General features: G+C 42.0%; 1 protein-coding gene across 1 annotated transcript in view; it reads right to left on the bottom strand.

Moving 5' to 3' along the window:
* Positions 1–18,051, bottom strand: part of ACO1 (aconitase 1) — a 59,055-nt gene that overhangs the window by 11,434 nt on the left and 29,570 nt on the right. The window contains exons 5-17 of the mRNA XM_068553519.1: positions 16,861–16,930; positions 16,547–16,730; positions 15,896–16,035; positions 14,051–14,222; positions 12,649–12,749; positions 11,166–11,282; positions 9,897–10,056; positions 8,488–8,623; positions 6,002–6,086; positions 5,063–5,219; positions 3,755–3,879; positions 2,025–2,129; positions 1,163–1,305 (exon numbers count right to left, since the gene is read on the bottom strand). Of these exons, the coding sequence (XP_068409620.1) occupies positions 1,163–1,305; positions 2,025–2,129; positions 3,755–3,879; positions 5,063–5,219; positions 6,002–6,086; positions 8,488–8,623; positions 9,897–10,056; positions 11,166–11,282; positions 12,649–12,749; positions 14,051–14,222; positions 15,896–16,035; positions 16,547–16,730; positions 16,861–16,930 (1,695 nt within the window). The remainder of the gene's footprint in view (positions 1–1,162; positions 1,306–2,024; positions 2,130–3,754; positions 3,880–5,062; positions 5,220–6,001; positions 6,087–8,487; positions 8,624–9,896; positions 10,057–11,165; positions 11,283–12,648; positions 12,750–14,050; positions 14,223–15,895; positions 16,036–16,546; positions 16,731–16,860; positions 16,931–18,051) is intronic.

Below are 18,051 nucleotides of genomic sequence, written 5' to 3'. Positions count from 1 at the left end.
AGGGTATTTGGCCTTGCTTGGAACATTCAGTGAACAAGGTGGTGGGCAGTGTGTCCCGAGCAGTGTGGGTGAGTGGAAAAGCAGGGACTCACTGACCTATCTTGAGTATCACCTGCCCTTTTCTACTCGCTGATGGACTTGTGTCTCCCACTCAAAGCAGAATCATATCCCTTTAAAATCTCACAATATGTATCTGTGTATAGGCAGTTCCCATACGTTTAAAAAAGTAGTTGCCCTGCGTTAAAGAAAAATCTGGACACAGACCACTGTGCATCACCTCCTCTAGATGTGGGCTATCTTCTTAAACTTACAACACTCACATTTCTGGGGAATATGAAATATTCTTGGTCTGAATGAATAGACTGTCCCATAGGGTGCACTAGGAGAAGGCAGAGGTGAGTGAGCAGGATAGAAAGGGAAATTCATGAACAAAATGGGTTAGCCACCAGGCAAGTGAGATGAGGGGCAAGGCAGTTGTCCTCTCCCACTGGGGGAAAAAAAGGTGTTGAATTTTGTTCCTCAAATTGGCTCTGGGCCCCATCCCTGAAGAAGCTGATTCAGGAGGTGGGGACGGGAACCAGGAACTTTGATCTCCCCAGACGACTCTCATGGAAAGTCCCATTTGGGACCGACATTGATTGATAGTGGTATATTAAATAACAGTGGATAATACTGGTGTAATGCCTGTTAAAATCGGTATGTGACTGAAGGATTGCTGAATGGATGCGTAAACTGCAAATCCTTGAAGTGGATCTCTGTAAAGAATATGTCTCTCAACCAGGAAATATCAATGCATTTCCAGTTCTATCCCTGTCCAGTGCTTCAAGGGTAACCAGGCTCTGCCACAGGTGGAGAGCAGAGCCTTGTACTTTAACAATCAGCCAAGCTGGGGGGGTGGGGGGGGCCGGGTAGGGATGACAGCTGAGTCTAATGAGTACACCTACTCAAAAAGAAGGCCCTCATCCCTGCTGGGGTTCATGTGCTGATGGATTCTCCCAGGGAAGCTTCGAAGCAGCAAACAGAAAGAGCAATAGGTTTTCAAGCCCCAGGGTTCAGTGAAAAACCAAAGACTGACTCCAAGGAGACCTCATGAAAAGAGCACTACTGGCCTCACTCTCTCCATTTCTGCCTTCAGGTCTCCCTCCCCTTCTTCATTACTTACCCTCTGTTAGTTAAGTAGCGAGCAGCAGGGCTATTTCTTGCAATATTTCCGGCCGGAGAGATGTGGTCGGTTGTTACTGAATCTCCCAAATTTAACAGCACGTAGGCATCCACTATAGATTTAGGGGGCTGAGGATCCAAAGTCTACCAAAGAACACAGTAAGTCAGTGTTTGCCCAGGTTTTCTCCAACATGTCACCAGGGGGAACCCCAACAGTAGCGGTCCATGGACCTGAACCAGATGACAGCCCTATATCAGCGCATAGAAAATTCTAGTTTTATTGGTTTTATCAGCGGTGTTTAGAAAATTGAGGTGAATTTATGCAAAATATTCCTATCTCACTCTTGAAGGGAGGTGAAGTGTTGGCACTCTCCCCTCAAAAGCAACAGGGGTGCTGCTGCAAATGACATTCTCTTTCTCCACATCCAGAGAATGCTGAGAAGCCTCAGAGGCTGAGGACAGCAGGAGTCCTCCCCGTCCCACCCAGGGCAGTGCAGACTCCTTGATCATCAGTTTCAGAGAAGATTTCCCTTGTTTTTATGGGTATAAGGTTTGAATACGGCAGGTCCCAGGGGATGTTCTCCTGGACAGTCCCTCAGACTTTACTGAGTCTTTGTCCAGGCGGTACTTGATCACCAGGGGGTCTCTACACAGCCACACAGAAGCCTTGGACAGAGAAGCTGTAGGCCCACTCCAGCCAAGTAACTCAGCTTCCCCAAACTCTCCCCAGTATTATCTGCTCGGGTTTGTAAAGGTTTTAATGAAATGGGTAGTCAAAGCAGGGGTATTGGGTAGTCAAGTAGATTTTACAAGGCAAGAAACTTTTTGAAGAACTCATTTTGTTAAGAAATAAAAAGTCCTACCAGGTCTTCAAAGAATGGTGGTGACTTGATGTATGTAGATTTGGGATTCCAGTAATATAGCTCATCTGACGGGGCTGCTAAGGCATTCCAGCTGTCATTCACAGTCTTGGGGAAAAAAAGAAAACAAGGAAAGGCAGATGTAATCACAGCCCATCCTAAGGAAAATTTAACATGCAGACACAAACACATATTCAAGCCAAGAGCACAGGAAAATCCATTCTTATTCTAAATGGTCACACAACAGAGTTCCTCTATACTAAGACAACACCATGCTAAGTAATTTAAAAATACATGTGCTCTGTGATAGGCAGCCTCTGGAATGGCCCCCACGGACCTGCCTTCTAGGATTCACACCCCTAAGTGATCCCCTCCTGCTGAGTAAGGGCTGAGCCTAGTGACTCACCTCCAGGATTAGGTTATCAAGAGACTCGGCCTTCTGTCACTTTCACCCTCTTACCCTCTCCTGCTTGCTTGCTTACTTGCTCTGATGGAGGCCAGCTACCATTCTGTGAAGAGACCCACTAGTAAGGCACTGAGGGCAGCCTCTAGCTGACAGTCAGTGAGGAGCTGAGACCTTCACCCACAGCATGTGAGGTCCTTTATCCTGCCAACAACCACATGAGTGGTCTTAGGAATGGATCCTCCCCCAGCTGAGTCTTCAGGTGAGACTGCAGCCCCAGATGACACCTTGACTGGGGCCTTGTGAAGGCACACACACCCTGTTAAGCCGCACCTCCGTTTCTGACCCATGGAAACTGTGAGATAAAAAAAAATGCTTGCTGTTTTAACTCACTAAGTTTGGGGATAATTTGTTGCAGAGCAATAGATAACTAATACATATACTTATAATTTATGAAATAATAATCCAGATTGTACCCCAAGGGAAATTATGTATGCTCTGAAGATTCTGGGAAGTAGACCTCCAGGTCATAAGGACATTAGCTAGTGAAAGACAGCTGCTGTGCATTCAAATGGGCTTGAATTAGCTCTACATGTCCATTGACTCAGCCTTTGGAGAAATACATTTAACCCAATATCTACCAGACTCCCTTGTACCATTTCCCAATGAGCAGCTTGTGGGATTCACAGTGCATGAATATGACCCCCGTGTGACTCTGCTCCCCAGTCTGCCCTCTTGTTTCAAACCACCAGCCCCAGGCTGAAGACCTTGGGTCAGCCTATCAGAGACTAGGGAAAGGCGTAACATTCAAGGGGCTCAGAAAATGACGCTGAGCCCCATACATTTTCCCTGTATTTGTAAAATGCACAGCAAGTTTTTTTTTTATTTTGGTAGTTTGTTAGGGTGGTGTTTCCTACTGAGTGGCTTTTATTTTTATTATGTTTTTTGAGCATGCAAATACATCTGAGAGGTGCATTCAACCATTTGATGCCTCAGTGACACACTACAGTGACATCAGGGGGTCCTCGACCATAGCTGATGAATGCCCCAGGCTGCCTGAGGAAGGGGGCAGCTGTGGAGAGCTGGCCAGGAACCACACACAGCTGAGGCCTTTCCTCCTGAGGCTGCCGCTCACTTGTCCAACTCTGGGAACGTCTGGGGAGTGTGGGGTCCGGAAAAACGTGAGTCTTAGGAGAAAAATGATGGATAACCACTTCCCCGATCATCTGAAGAAATGTTACTTTGTATAGCTGACACCGCCACTGGCCTCAAGGTTGGCAGAGATGATGCACAAGAGCAGCTTTCCCTCACAGGTGGGCTGGGACCTCACCTCTATTTTCTGATAGACCTCCTTAAACATCCCAGGGATGACATACTGACGCTCCACTGCCTGGATCTCGTCTCTGGTTGGCCAGATATCTCTCAGAAATACCTGTTGTCCCTTTGCATTTACCCCTGGGGAAAAAAATGTTTATTAGTGAGAAAAACTTCATCTCATACCCCGTTTTCATCGCCACATACAGTCAGTCAAGTCTCGTTCAGGGTAGTTATGTTCTGTAAATCCTACGTGCACACTTACGAGAATACTCAGTCACTGCCCCCAGGGGACACACGGGTTAGGCTCCCAAGAGCCTCCATCCACAACACTGTCGTCCACTGATCAAGACATAACCCTGTTTTATGTGTGTTTCTGTTTCATGACACCTTACTTCATACATACTGTTGATGCATTCACACTGAACTCGCGAGCCTGTCTAACACGAGGCCCGTCACAGCCTTCTTGGGCTTAGGAATGCTACACAGCACTTTAGCACTACTCTTGGGGGTCATTTTAAACAGTGAAATCACCAGCAAAAAGCACAAAAATGTGAAAAACATGGTGCGAAACAGAGCACGAACAGGACACTTGTTTGCAGTATAAGACCTGCAATAAAAAGGCAGAGTGTTGCCTTGTTCGACCTCAGCTGAGAGCAGGCACGGTGAGGGACTCAAGGTTTTCACACCTGCACCCTTCCCCGCCCCCGCCCCGTGCACATCTGTGAGTGACCATGGGAGAGTGATGAGCATTGATTTTGGGGTTAAAATCCATTTTAATGAGTAATCAAATTTGCAAATATGTAATCCCTATAATAATGAGGACCAACTGTATGTCTAAAGCTATGATTTCCTAAAAGTAAATTCCAGGGCACCATTTTCATATTATCTAATCTGCTTATTAGCATGGGTTGAGGAGGGTACAGCAAAGAGACCAGAGGAAAGGAAACAAAGCATCCTGTCCCCAGAATTTTGAGAAGCTGCACCTATGTGGACGTGTTCTTACAGAGGAGATATTAAAACAGTGCCTATCATTAGATTAAAGCGGGAGCTGGAAAGGAAGGGACTGGAGAAGAAGCCAGAATGGCAAGATCTCCATTACTTTGGGTATTTCTTTCCCTTTTGTTGTCCCTCCCCCTTTAGTAAATTCTTGTTTAACTATTTCAGTTATGTCTTAGCTGTGTACTGGGGCATAAAGAAAAGACCCCTCCTCTGATCTCTGGAGGGTCTAGCCTTCATTATTTATTAAGGAAAGCAATAACTTTCTCCCAGTAATGTTTTCAAATACATTGGAAAAACTGTAACCCCCCAAATAAGATCTTACCCAGTGGCTCTTTCTCAAAGTCGATCCTGATGGTCCCGGCAATTGCATACGCTATTACTAAAGGCGGAGAGGCTAAATAGTTGGCCCGGGTATTGGGGTGGACTCGCCCTTCAAAATTCCTGTTCCCAGACAGTACTCCAACAGCAACAAGGTCCCCCTGTGTGAGGCAAGGGGAAAAGCAGGTCGCAAAGAGAAGAGAATGCCTAGGCTCCGTTTGTCAAAGTTTTCCCTCTAAGCTTCCCCTTCACTGGTCCTCTCCCTGGGAAGAAGAGCACACAGGGTGACCCTGTGGGAGACACTCTGGGTCAAAAGCAGCTGAGAGACACATTCAGTGGTTTCTGCTCATGAGAAAATAGCAGGTTGGTCAGGAGGCAGCATCCTGGTTATTTTGCTGCTGGGGCCTGAGAACAGGCGGGGAAGACTGCAAGTTGAAAGCTAAAGGAAGCCACAGTGACTGACAAGGATTCTATAATTAATGCAAAGCAAACCAAATAGTATTTCTCAACGCTATAGAATTTATGGGACAAAAGTTAAGCCAATGCAATTTAGTTTACATTCATTTGTCTGACTTGGAACCAGTTTTCAGACAACAGGAACAAACGATTCTGGCGCCTTCTGCAGTCAAAACCACGTTTATGGAGCACGCGTGTGCCAGGCGCTGCACTAAGTCCTTCGTGTCCACTATCACCTTAATGCTCACAGCTCTATGAAACAGGTGCTATTACTGTCTCCAGTTAGAGTTGTGAAAACTGAGGCACACAGAGGTTAATTAACTTGCTCAAACATATACAGTTAAGAAGTTTTGCTCAACTCCAAAGACCGTACTCTTAACCACATCCCATGCTTCCCTGGACCTTCTTAAAATTAGCAGCCTTTTGATGACACATCATATGAAACATGACAACAGCTCTGAAGACCCACAAGTTCCTCTGTAATCACCTGCGTGATGGCTTCTACCACAGCGTCAGGTAAGGGCCCACTGTTGCCAATGCAGGTCATGCAGCCGTAGCCCACCACATCAAACCTAGGTGCGAGAGAGAAGCACAGGATGGAGAACGGCTCTCAGTGGGCTCACCTGCTGGTTACACTTCCTGGAGACCACTGACCTAAGTAAGTTTAGTACAGGGCTGTTTCTATACAGCTTTCATTCTTGGGAACATTTTGATCTACTACTCATCCATTCTAAATCATTCAATTAAGAGTCCTTTTTATAATTTACTTTTTTAAAAAACTGAAGTATAGTTGATTTATAATATTATGTTAAGGTGTACAACAAGGTGATTGTCATATACAAACACATACACACACACATATTTTTTCAGATTATTTTGCACTATAGGTTATTACAAGATATTGAATAGTGTTCCCTATGTTATACAGTAAATCCTTGTTGTTTATCTATATATACTTTTTTTTTTTGGCCACGCCACGCAGCATACGGGATCTTAGTTCCCCGACCAGGGATCAAACCCGCACCCCCTGCAGTGGAAGCCCGAAGTCTTAAGCACTGGACCACCAGGGAAGTCCCATAGCTATTTTATATATAGTAGTGTGTATCTGTTAACCCCATACTCTTAATCCCACCTCTCCCCCCAATCCCTGCTTTCCCCTTTGGTAACCATAAGTCTGTTTTCTATGTCTGTGAGTCTGTTTCTGTTTTGTAAATAGATTCATTTGTATTATTTTTTTTAGAGTCCACATACAAGTGGTAATATATAATATTTGTCTTTCTCTGTCTGACTCACTTCAGTTAGTATGATACTCTCTAGGTCTATCCATGTTGCTGCAAATGGCAATATTTCATTCTTTTTTATGGCTGAATAGTATTTTATTGTATATATATATCTTCTTTATCCATTCATCTGTTGATGGACACTTAGGCTGCTTCAATGTCTCAGCTATTATAAATAGTGCTGGTATGAACATGGGAGTGCATGTATCTTTTCAAATTAGAGTTTCTGTCTTTTCTGGATATATTCCACTGGTAGCTCTATTTTTAGTTTTTTAAGGAACCTCCATACTGTTTTCCATAGTGGTTACACCAATTTACATTCCCACCAACAGTGTAGGAGGGTTCCCTTTTCTCCACACCCACTCCAGCATTTATTATTTGTAGACTTTTTGATGATAGCCGCTCTGACTGGTGTGAGGTGGTACCTCATTGGGTTTTGATTTGCATTCCTCTAAAAGTTAGTGATGTTGAGCATCTTTTCCTGTGCCTGTTGGCCATCTGTAAGTCTTCTTTGGAAAAATGTCTATTCAGGTCTTCTGCCCATCTTTTGATTGGGTTGTTGGTTTGTTTGTTTGTTTTTGATATTGAGATGTATGAGCTGTTTGTATATTTTGGAAATTAATCCCTTGTCGGTTGCATCATTTGCAAATATTTTTTCCCATTCTGTAACTTGTCTTTTCGTTTTGTTTATGGTTTCCTTTGCTGTGCAAAAACTTTTAAGTTCGATTAGGTCCTATTTGTTTATTTTTGCTTTTCTTTTGCCTTGGGATATTGCTACAATTTATGTCAGAGAATGTTTTGCCTATGTTCTCTTCTAAGAGTTTTATGGTGTCATGTCTTACATTTAGATCTTTAAACCATTTTGAGTTTATTTTTGTATATGGTGTGAGACAGTATTCTAATTTTATTGATTTACATGAGGCTGTCCAGCTTTCCCAACATCACTTGCTGAAGAGACTGTCTTTTCTGCATTGCATTGTCTCACCTTCTTTGTTGAAGATTAATGACCCTAGCTGTATGGGTTATTTTTGGTCTCTCTATTCTGTTCCATATAATTTACTTTTATAAGTAACTTACTTTTTAAATTTATAAGAAAATTATAAGGAGTCTATCCGAATGATCTGGAATTTTTAAAAGTTGAAATCAGATATGCCATTTGATGTCTTTATTCACTACTCTTATTATATAATCCCAAGGACTTCTGACTTTTATGAGGCACATGACAAAAATCTTTGTCATCCAAATTAGGAATAGTGGATTAATTGGAGAAACTGTATTTGGCAACAAATAACTAATTGACTTCAAGGAATCAGAACATTTTTAGGCATGGGAAATAATTATTTTCATACCAAAGGGCAGATTCAGTTGCAGAGCCAACACTAGCCCATAGCACACCTTCACGCAACTGAGAAAAGACGCCCCCTGCCCCAGGAGTGCAGCGCTACAGCAGAGCACGGGCTTGATATCAGCCCCTGCTCTCTTCACAGACACCCTTGTCTGATGAACAACCAGTGCAACTGTACAGGAGGGCCCTGCTCTGTCGGAATGTGAGGGTTTGTCTGTTTACCATCTGACAGAAGACTACGCAATTAGACACCATCAGATAAGCTTACATCCGTTACAAGGTGACTTAGCAAAATACCTGTGGAATACAATAAAACAAAAGCAATGGTGTAAGAGATTTCTCCCTCACCCAAGCTGAGACAGGTAAGGCATGACTCCGCTTTCTCGCAGGTAGTAGGTGACCACACCACTTCCAGGAGATAGGCTAGTTTTGATGTAAGGCTTCACGTTCAGGCCAGCATCCACAGCCTTCTTTGCTAACAAGCCTGTGAAATGGTAAACACAGACACGGTGTGTGGGGCTGCCCACTCTAGGTGCCACGGACATTTCAGGAAAGAGACTGGCTTCAGTCTGCACTTCCTGCACTGCTTGACAGAGCCCCATTCATGTTGGTGCTTTCTGCCATTTTTGTTGCCTGACAGAAGTCAAAAGCTCGCTGGCCCAAAGTCATTTACATGTATTCAGTAAACTCAAAATTAGCCATGGACATGAAGAGAAAGATAAAAAGAGCTGTGCCTTTTTTTTTTTTTTTTTTTAAAGAGATAAACCTGAACCATTCATGATTATATTATAAAATGAGTATTTAATTTTTGGAGGGAAAGCAATCTTTCTAATTATATTTTATTTAGATGAAAAATAATAGGAAGGACCCCTTCTTAAAGTATGTGAATTGTGTACTTGTTGGTGAGGAATACAGTCTGCCTAGAAGATAAAAATCTAGTCCTCAGATATTTCTTGAAGTGGAAGATCAAGGGCTCTTGGGCCACTTGACTCTGGGCAAATACAGAGACTATTTATTACAGGGACACTGGGTGCTCTGACTTAGGACATATCAGGGAAGTAGGAAAGAAATAAGGAGTGAGGGGTATAAAGAGACAAAAAGCTACAGACAAGCTGGTGTCTTATCTTAAGGAAATTGGTTTGTCCAAAGCTTAGGTGGCAATAGATGAATTCCTGGACAAAGAAGGTTTTCCTTACGCACTTGTCCAATTCATAAAGAAAGCACTGTTTGTGGACACAAGAGGAACTCTTAGGGATATTTTAAAATTTGGAAACTAAAGGGACATTAGAGTAATGAAACTCTGCATGTAAATATTAAATAGACAGAATTGCATAATAGGTAGATAAGTTTTATCAACCAGTGCCCTGTGCCCTAATTCAGATGCACTTGACAATGCATCTAAGACAGACTAAATTCTGCTGTACAAAAAGGCCTATCGGGGGTTTTATGGAGAAAACAGTCTGTGAAATGAAAACAGTTTTTTCCCTCTAAAGTCTGACATAAGATTCTAGGCTTTACCCGAAATTCATCTTTCTTTCCTCTCTTCTCCTTATTTTCTGTGTTGATTCTAAAGACTATACTACTTTAAATGCTTTGCATTCAGCATTATTTATTGTGTAAACATTTCTGGGCCAATTAATCTCTGCATCTGGAAAGGATAAGGCTTAGGGAACTATATGTAGAACTCAGTTAAGCCCCTGGGTCATGTCTTGGGAAATTTTCACCCACACGTCCACATGACCATCAAAGGCACTTACCTGCTCCTAACATCACAGATGGATTACTGGTGTTAGTGCAGCTGGTAATGGCAGCGATTACCACAGAACCGTGAGCAAGGGTGAACTCGCTATTATTATAGATAAATGTCTTATGGTCATTATGATGGTCCAGAGCAACCTGGAATCCTTTAAATCCTTGCTATAGGAAGAAAAAAAGAAAAAAATATATATGGTCAAAAGTTCTCACTTTGGAAGAAAAAGAAATACTTTGGTAACTATAGTTTTAAAGGCCAATTCTTAACAAAACGTAAACATCTTAGCTGGTAAACTCTGAAGTGCTACAGAAAAATTAAAGTTCCCTTTACTCTTTTTAAATCTTTATAAAAGGGAGTCATGATTTCTGAATCTGATTTTGCTTTGAAATTATTAACAATTATTCCCCACCTCAAATACCGAAACGCTAAAACTACAAATTTAGCTTAGTCTAATTAGAGCTAATTAGTACAGATGTAATGGCTGCACTGAGGGCGCTGATACTAACCTTTATGGAAATTTAGAAAAAGGTGCCATTTTGGCCACATTCAACCAATCATAAGCAATAAGGCTAACACAGTGCAGCTGAACATTTGGTAAAATGCTGGTGGCATCCCGTGGATAAAATCCATCACAAATCTTATTCATTTGAAAAATGTTCATTGAAAATCTACTGTGTACAAGATACTATGCTGGGCACTTTGTGGGATACAAAGGTGACTGTGCATAAATCCTATCCTCAAATCTACAGTCTAGTAAAGGAAATCAGACATGCAAATAGTATACAGTACCAACAATGAAATTAAAGGCTATGAAACACCATCACAGGGTTTCCGACTGATGCCATGAAGGTTCAAATGAGGGAGAGATGACTTTGTGCTATGAGATCTGAGGCCACGTTGTGGAAGAGCTGAGAGATTAGGGCATGCAGATGGGGAAGGGACATGCAGGCAGGGGATGGCATGAACAAAAGTACAGTGGCCAGAAAAGTTTGGGCAAGTCGAGTGAATACTGTGGTGAGTCATGTGAAAAGGAGGTATGCTTTTGAAAAGGAGGGTTGAGTTGTGTTTACAGGCAATCAAGTGCTCTAAGGAAGCTGCCTGGCTCTTAGCTAATGCAGAGGGAGGCATCGAGGACTATAGGATGGAGAGGAAACGCCCGCAGCACCAGGCTTCAGGAAGACTCATCATCGAGGCGGGTGAAGCCTGTGCACAAAGAAGACGGGCATGGGGCAGGGTTGGGGAGGATTTCCACCCACCTCTCCCAGGTCCCTACCTTGGCTCCAAGGCAGCTCTCAAAGTCCTTTTTCATGTCAGATACGGCAACTTTGTCCTGAGGCCTTTTGGGTCCACTGCAGCAAGGCACTACTGTTTTCAAGTCTAACTCCACAACCTGAGCACCCAAAAGAAAAGGAACCGTGGAATTGACATTATACTCACAAAGAAAAAAACACAGCCATGCCAGAGAATTTAAAACACCACAACAATAAAAATAAACTAAACTACCACATTCAAAACCAAGGAAGTCAATGTCCATTTTACACTGAAAGGATGAATTTCCAAAGTTCCAGATGAGCACTTCGATAGCGTGGGACAGGCAGAAGCCTTGCCACCTCTCAGAAAGACCAGGTGGGCATTGTGGCTGCCGCCAGGGTCTTTCACTTGGCCATCTTTGCAAAGCAGCTCATCATCCTTTTTATTGCTTAAGTTAGTCTGAGATGGATTTTCTACTGAAATGATAGATAAACCATTGTAATTTTTCTAAGATGACTGGGGGAATGCAGCCATTAACTCATCAATGCCAAGAAACGGGCCCTAGTCTAATTGAATATTTCCTTCCCTCAGTGTAATATGAAACAAAACAAGGATCCCACATCTGGTTTACCCTCCGATCTTGGCTGCTGAGAAAAATGTGGATTCAGTTTGCACCCTAGAAAATGAATGAAGATAAGTACGTCGATGGGTAAATCAGAACAAATTGATTCACTTGCACCTCCATTTCTTTCCCCATCTATAATAATGATGTGCTTATCAGCCTTTAAATAGCTCCAGTCCTTCTAAACTCCTTTTCCAAAGATCTTCCACATAAGAGGAGTAAATCAAAAAAAGGGGAGCAGGGCTTCCCTGGTGGCACAGTGGTTAAGAATCCGCCTGCCAACACAGGGGACATGGGTTCAAGCCCTGGTCTGGGAAGATCCCACATGCCGCAGAGCAAATAAGCCTGTGAGCCACAACTACTGAGCCTGCGCTCTAGAACCCACGAGCCGCAACTAATGAGCCCACGCGCCGCAACTTCTGAAGCCCGCATGCTCTAGGACCCGCGTGCTGCAACTACTGAAGCCCTCACGCCTAGAGACCGTGCTCCGCAACAAGAGAAGCCACCGCAATGAGAAGCTCGCGCACCGCAATGAAGAGGAAGCCCCCACTTGCCGCAACTAGAGAAAGCCCGCGCGCAACAACGAAGACCCAACGCAGCCAAAAAATAAATAAATAAATAAATTTATTAAAAAAAAAGTTGGGGGGGAGCACACTCAACCTAATGGCCGGGAAGAATGGGACAAGTTGGGACAAGTTATGTTATTTTATGTCTACAATTCCTTATCTTTTTGATTTTTCAGCCTTTTAACACCCTGTTCTTCTGCGATAACTTGGCAATGACTAATTTCCTACGAATACACTCCCCAAGAAAAAACATTCACAACTAAAACCACAGGCTTGAAAAAGAGGAAACACATGTTCAGTGAAAGGCACTCTCATACCTGGGCAAAGTCTGGGTCTTGAAAGGGGTCACTGAAATTCCGAAACATTCCTACAGCCTGAAGATACTTTTTAATATGCTTTACTTTTTCTTCATCACGACCTAATGGGCATTTTAAGAAGTAACAAGTAACAGATGTTAACATTTCCTGATTAAACTAATGCCTCTACCAGAAACTATACAAGTAATGGGCATTTCACTTAAACACACACCAAGAGCTCTGCTGATATTGCAGCTTTCAGGCGAACAGTCTGACTCTCTAGCCGATGCTGCCGTTTACTAGGGGCCATTCACTGATCTGCTGTTCTACCGAAGTGACCATTTTCTGTAGAAGATTCTTACTTATAAGCACTCCTCTCTCTTTGGTTATGGGTCTTAATTAAGAGGATCCTAAGCCTCAGCGAATTGTCAAAGCATACCTCCGACGCATCTGCCTTCAGCTGGCCACAGACCCTCAGCATTCCACATTATTCTTGTTAAAGTAGTAATCCCCGCAGTCTCCCACCACAGATCACCAGCTGTGTGCCCAGCACCGTGTGCTACACATTTTAAATGCATTATTTCACTCTCTAATCCTTTATCATGACCTTATGAGACAAGTACTGTTATTATCCTCATTTATGGATGGGGAAATAGTGGCTCAAGAAGATTAAATAACTTTGCCATGGAACACAGGCCGTAAATGGCAGAACCAGGATCCGAAGCTGAGTTTAACTCCAGAGTTCAAAGTCCTAACTTGTGATGCTGTATCACCAGGAATATGACCCTGAAAGCTCTGCTGTTTCATTCTGATCAAGACCCTGGTTGCAGGAGATAATATGCACGGTTTGCCCAGTTGGACAAACTGGGACACACAGTTCTCCCAGTTCTCTAAGACTGTTTGAGAGCTTGATTCTTGGATCCACAACATATCAGCATTTTTTTTTTTTTTTTGCCTCTTCATTTTAACTGAATTGTAAAGGTCATCAGCTTTCAGCACGGACCTTATAACAGACGACTGTCTGATCTTCGTTAACATATTTATCATGACCTGTTGTTGGGCCCCAGTGTTCATTACATCCCTGTCATCCTCTCCACGAAGACATGCTGGAGAAATTTCTTTTAGGTTTCAGTTTAAGAAAGTGTTCAACTTCTCTGAAACCATTGGTTTCAATTCAGTAGATGTTACAAATTCGGTACCAGATCAGTAAGAGGTTCAGTGGCCACCTCTAGAGCCATAGAAACTAATCTCATCTCTGGATGTATTTTGCAGCTTTCCCCTCCCCACCATCCCTTCTCTTCTCTTCTTTAGGTTGAGTGCCTCAGCTGTTTAATCGAGGGACAGAGGCAGAAGGTAGTGCTCCAATTCTCAGCGTTCTATGAACTTTAGAAACAGCCTTCTGTTTTCAGGGTTCTGCACTTACCTGTCTGCACCAGGTACTTGATACTGACTTCATCAACCGGGAAAAAGGCAGCAGTGGCGCCATACTCTGGACACATGTTGGCAATTGTAGCTCGGTCGGCAATGGACAACTGGACTACCCCTGGCCCGAAGAACTCGACAAATTTGCCCACTACCCCAACCTGGCGGAGGTGCTGAGCAACAGAACAATAGCAGAGTTTGAGACTTGATAACCTGTATTTAAAATGCAGAACTATCCCCTTGCAATTCTCATAAAGTAGCCTTGTGAATAAACACAAAAAATGAATTAGCCCAACATATGTTTGATTACTTTTAAAAATAAAACTTAAAAAGTAAAGCCAACTAAATACAACATGGTATCTTGGAGTAGATCCTCGAACAGAAAAGGGATTACTGAAAAAACTGGTGAAGTTTCTAGTTTAGTTAAAAATGTCATACCGATGTTAACTACTTCTGTTTCTCATAAATATACCATGGTTATGTAAGATGTTAACATCTGGGGAAGCTGGGAGAAAGGTAACAGGAACTCTGTATTACCTTTACATCAACTCCCCTGTAAATCTAAAATTATGTCGAAACATTTCTTCAAAAAGAAAGAAAAAGTAATATAAAAACACAAATAATAAGAAAAGTTTTGCCAAATGAGAAAACTTCTTTCTAAAAATTAAATAAATTCTTTCAACTTGAATAAATTATGATTTGCACTTGTTGAATAAGCAAATGCCTTGTTTTCAAGGGTATAATGAACAAAGATCCTGAACACAGGTATAAGTCAAATGTAACCAAAAGATCCAGGCAGTCTGACTCTCACACCTTTTCCATACAAGCCATCAGCCAGGGCTGGAGCCTCAGTGACTGGCTTGGCTCTGCATGAAATCAGCTGTATGAAGTGTGGACAACCACACGGACAGGCTCTTTTGGTTACGTGGAATTCTGCCAAATTTTGTGGGCAGAGCCTATATTATTCCACACTTGAATGATGCGGACATCTCTGATGAGCTATAGTGTTCAAATAAATAATCCAATTCCGATGTCCATGACTATTAAATCAAAAGTATAGTATCCATCCTACATACCCCAAGCCTCCAAACTATACAACCACAAAAAATTGTGTGATAATAAAAAAAAAAAATTACTTTTCTAATAGTCTTTCAAAATGAAACTGCCTTCTTTTTGCAAAGCAAGCAAATCACCAAAAAAGATTATTTCCGACAAGGGCAAATGAAAAAAAACAAAACAAAACAAAACTAATATTTTCCGGCTTGGAGAAACATCTGTTACAATAATGTAACTTATAATACAGAGAATGGAATTTTAAATAGTCAAAAATTATTCATAGAGTTTGTTATTTTCATATAAAGAAGAACCATGTGGAAAAAATGTAGAAGTATAAACATACACATGGAAATGATTTCTTATAACCTCAAGATAGTGATTATCTCTAGAAATGAAGAGGGTGGCTTTAGCCATAAATATTACATTTCACTTCTTAAAAAATATACATACAGAGAGAGCTCTGAAGCAAATACAGCAAAATGTTACCATCTGTTAAGTCTACATGGTGGGCATATAAATGTCATTTTAACTTCTGTGTATTTAAACTATTTCACAGTTTCAAAAAAAATTTTTAAAGAAAAAGATCCATGCAGCAACAGAAGAGTAAAATGAACATAATGATCTGAAACCTAACCGCAGAGTTCTCTCCTTATGTCATCTCTTTTAAAGTCATAAACGTACTGTTTCCTAGCATTTCTAGAGCACATGGAAACCAAGAGAGACTCCATCATGGACTTCCTTCCTATTTGTCACTGCAACTCAGACCACAGAAGAGGCAGCACATTGTTACCTTGGTGATGGTGAGCACGATGTCAGTGGATGTTACCAGGGGGTGGGGATTTCCCATCAGCCTGTAGCCAATCACCTGGGGAAGCACCATGCTGATTGGCTGGCCCAGCATGACAGCCTCTGCTTCGATACCACCCACACCTGTGTGGAAAGGCATGACAGAATAATGCTTTCCTTAGTCCTCACGATATCCCTCAGGCATAGTTCAGTGTCATTAACAAGCAGTCAACCCACTTGTAGTGTTTTACTAGTATAGAGTTATATTTCCATGAAGATCAGTTATCTTTTCTCTATTTCCCTCTGTAGAATTTTTAACAAGTGTTTCTCAAAGTGTGGTCCCCCAAACACCTGTGTCAAAATCCCCTTGATTCCACCCTAAAAAGGAGAGTGGGCTTCAGGAGTCGCTGTTTTTAACAAACACCCCAGCTGATTTTCGCTTATTCTAATTCATTCTTCCAAACATTATACTGAGTGCCTAAAAGGCATGAGACACTTTTCCGGGTACTGGAAATTACTGGAAAACAGACAAAAAAACCTCTCTGATGTTTGTGGTCACTCAAATTCATGCTGCTGGGATGTAAGGGCATCAAAGTAAATCAAGGTATTTACATAGAACAGCATAAGTGGAATAGGAACCTGGAAGAACACTCACCCCAACCGAGAACGCCCAAACCATCAATCATGGTAGTGTGCGAATCCGTGCCCACAAGACTGTCTGGGTAATAATATCCATCCTGATCAAATACCACTCTTGCCAAATACTCCAGATTCACCTGGTGGATGATTCCTGAGCCAGGAGGAATAATCCGCATGTTACGAAAGGCCTGAGAGCCCCACTAGGATTGAAAAATGGGGAGAACACTATGAATGCCAGACACACCTTTATGCAGCTCACCTCCTTGGCACCTCTTCCTCATACCCCACACACATAAAGAATCAACCAATGGAGCCAAACTCTGCCCATACCTTTAAAAATTCAAATCGTTCTCTATTTCTTTCAAATTCCAAGTCTTGATTCTTCTGTAAACTGTCTGCCCTGTCAAAGAGAAAAACTAAATGTATAAATTTTAAGGCGTAAAATGTTACTGGTCAAATTTATAGGTGATAAGAAAGAAAATGGCAGTTTCATCTGCAGGCTTGCTGGGTGGTATTATGCATTCATTCACATGGGAAAGAGGTAATTAAAGAAAGTAAAAAGAATAATTATTTTTTGGTTCAGGTGATTTTTATAATGCCTTTAAACATGGTGGGTAGAAAACATTAAGTGAATTTAAGTTAAAACGATTCTAATCATAAAGTCTGACTCTTAGGAACAGACTCAAGACATTTATGATGACAACAGCAGCTTAGATATTTAAAGAAGCTTTCTTTCTGTACTCCTTTCTTACCTATGACCTTGTTACAACACCTCTCTGAGCTGAGCCATATCTGGGCTGGCATTTTCATCTGTTTTATGTTGGGAGGTAGGGAACCAGTGATGCCAGGAGGCACAGGAATTTATAGAATCACAATCTCCTATCTTTCAAAAGGAGGTTTATGAGGAGGATGGTGCCGCTCAAGAACATCTGTAAAGCCCAGATTATATACCGAGGTTTGCTCAAAGTCATTCAGTTCATCAGGACTGACATGGACAATTCAGGGCATCAGGAAGCTTTTCCAGAATTTTTATAATCAAACTACATTGTTTTGAGTCAAGGTAGAGTACGTCATAGTGACAACTCGGCATGGTTAGCACGCAGGAAGCGCTTACAAACTGTCATGGGTTGAGTGAACATAGGAAAGGATAGTGAAATTAATAGCTAAGACCCAAGTCAGACTTCACTAATTGATAGTCAACACTTATTGACATTACTAGGAACTAGGCACTAAAGTGCTTTACATTTATTTTCTAATTTAGTCTTCAAAATAGCCCTTTGAGCTAGGGGCAACTAATATCCACATTTTTCAAAAGAGGAAACAGACACAGAGAGGGTAAGAAACTTGTTCAGGACCTCACAGCTAGTAAATGATGGAATTGGTATTGAAGCCCAGGCAGTCTGACTCAGGAATGATGCTCTGAATCCCTACGCCGCCTCCCTGTAGTAGTAGTTGCAGAAACTGTAGCCGCAATGGTGGTAGTGGTAATAGCAACAACTACCATAATAATAATAACAGCAG

The sequence above is a fragment of the Eschrichtius robustus genome, chromosome 10 (assembly GCF_028021215.1).
Source record: "Eschrichtius robustus isolate mEscRob2 chromosome 10, mEscRob2.pri, whole genome shotgun sequence".
In the NCBI taxonomy this organism is placed as follows: domain Eukaryota; kingdom Metazoa; phylum Chordata; class Mammalia; order Artiodactyla; family Eschrichtiidae; genus Eschrichtius; species Eschrichtius robustus.
This window is presented reverse-complemented; position numbering and strand designations above follow the sequence as displayed.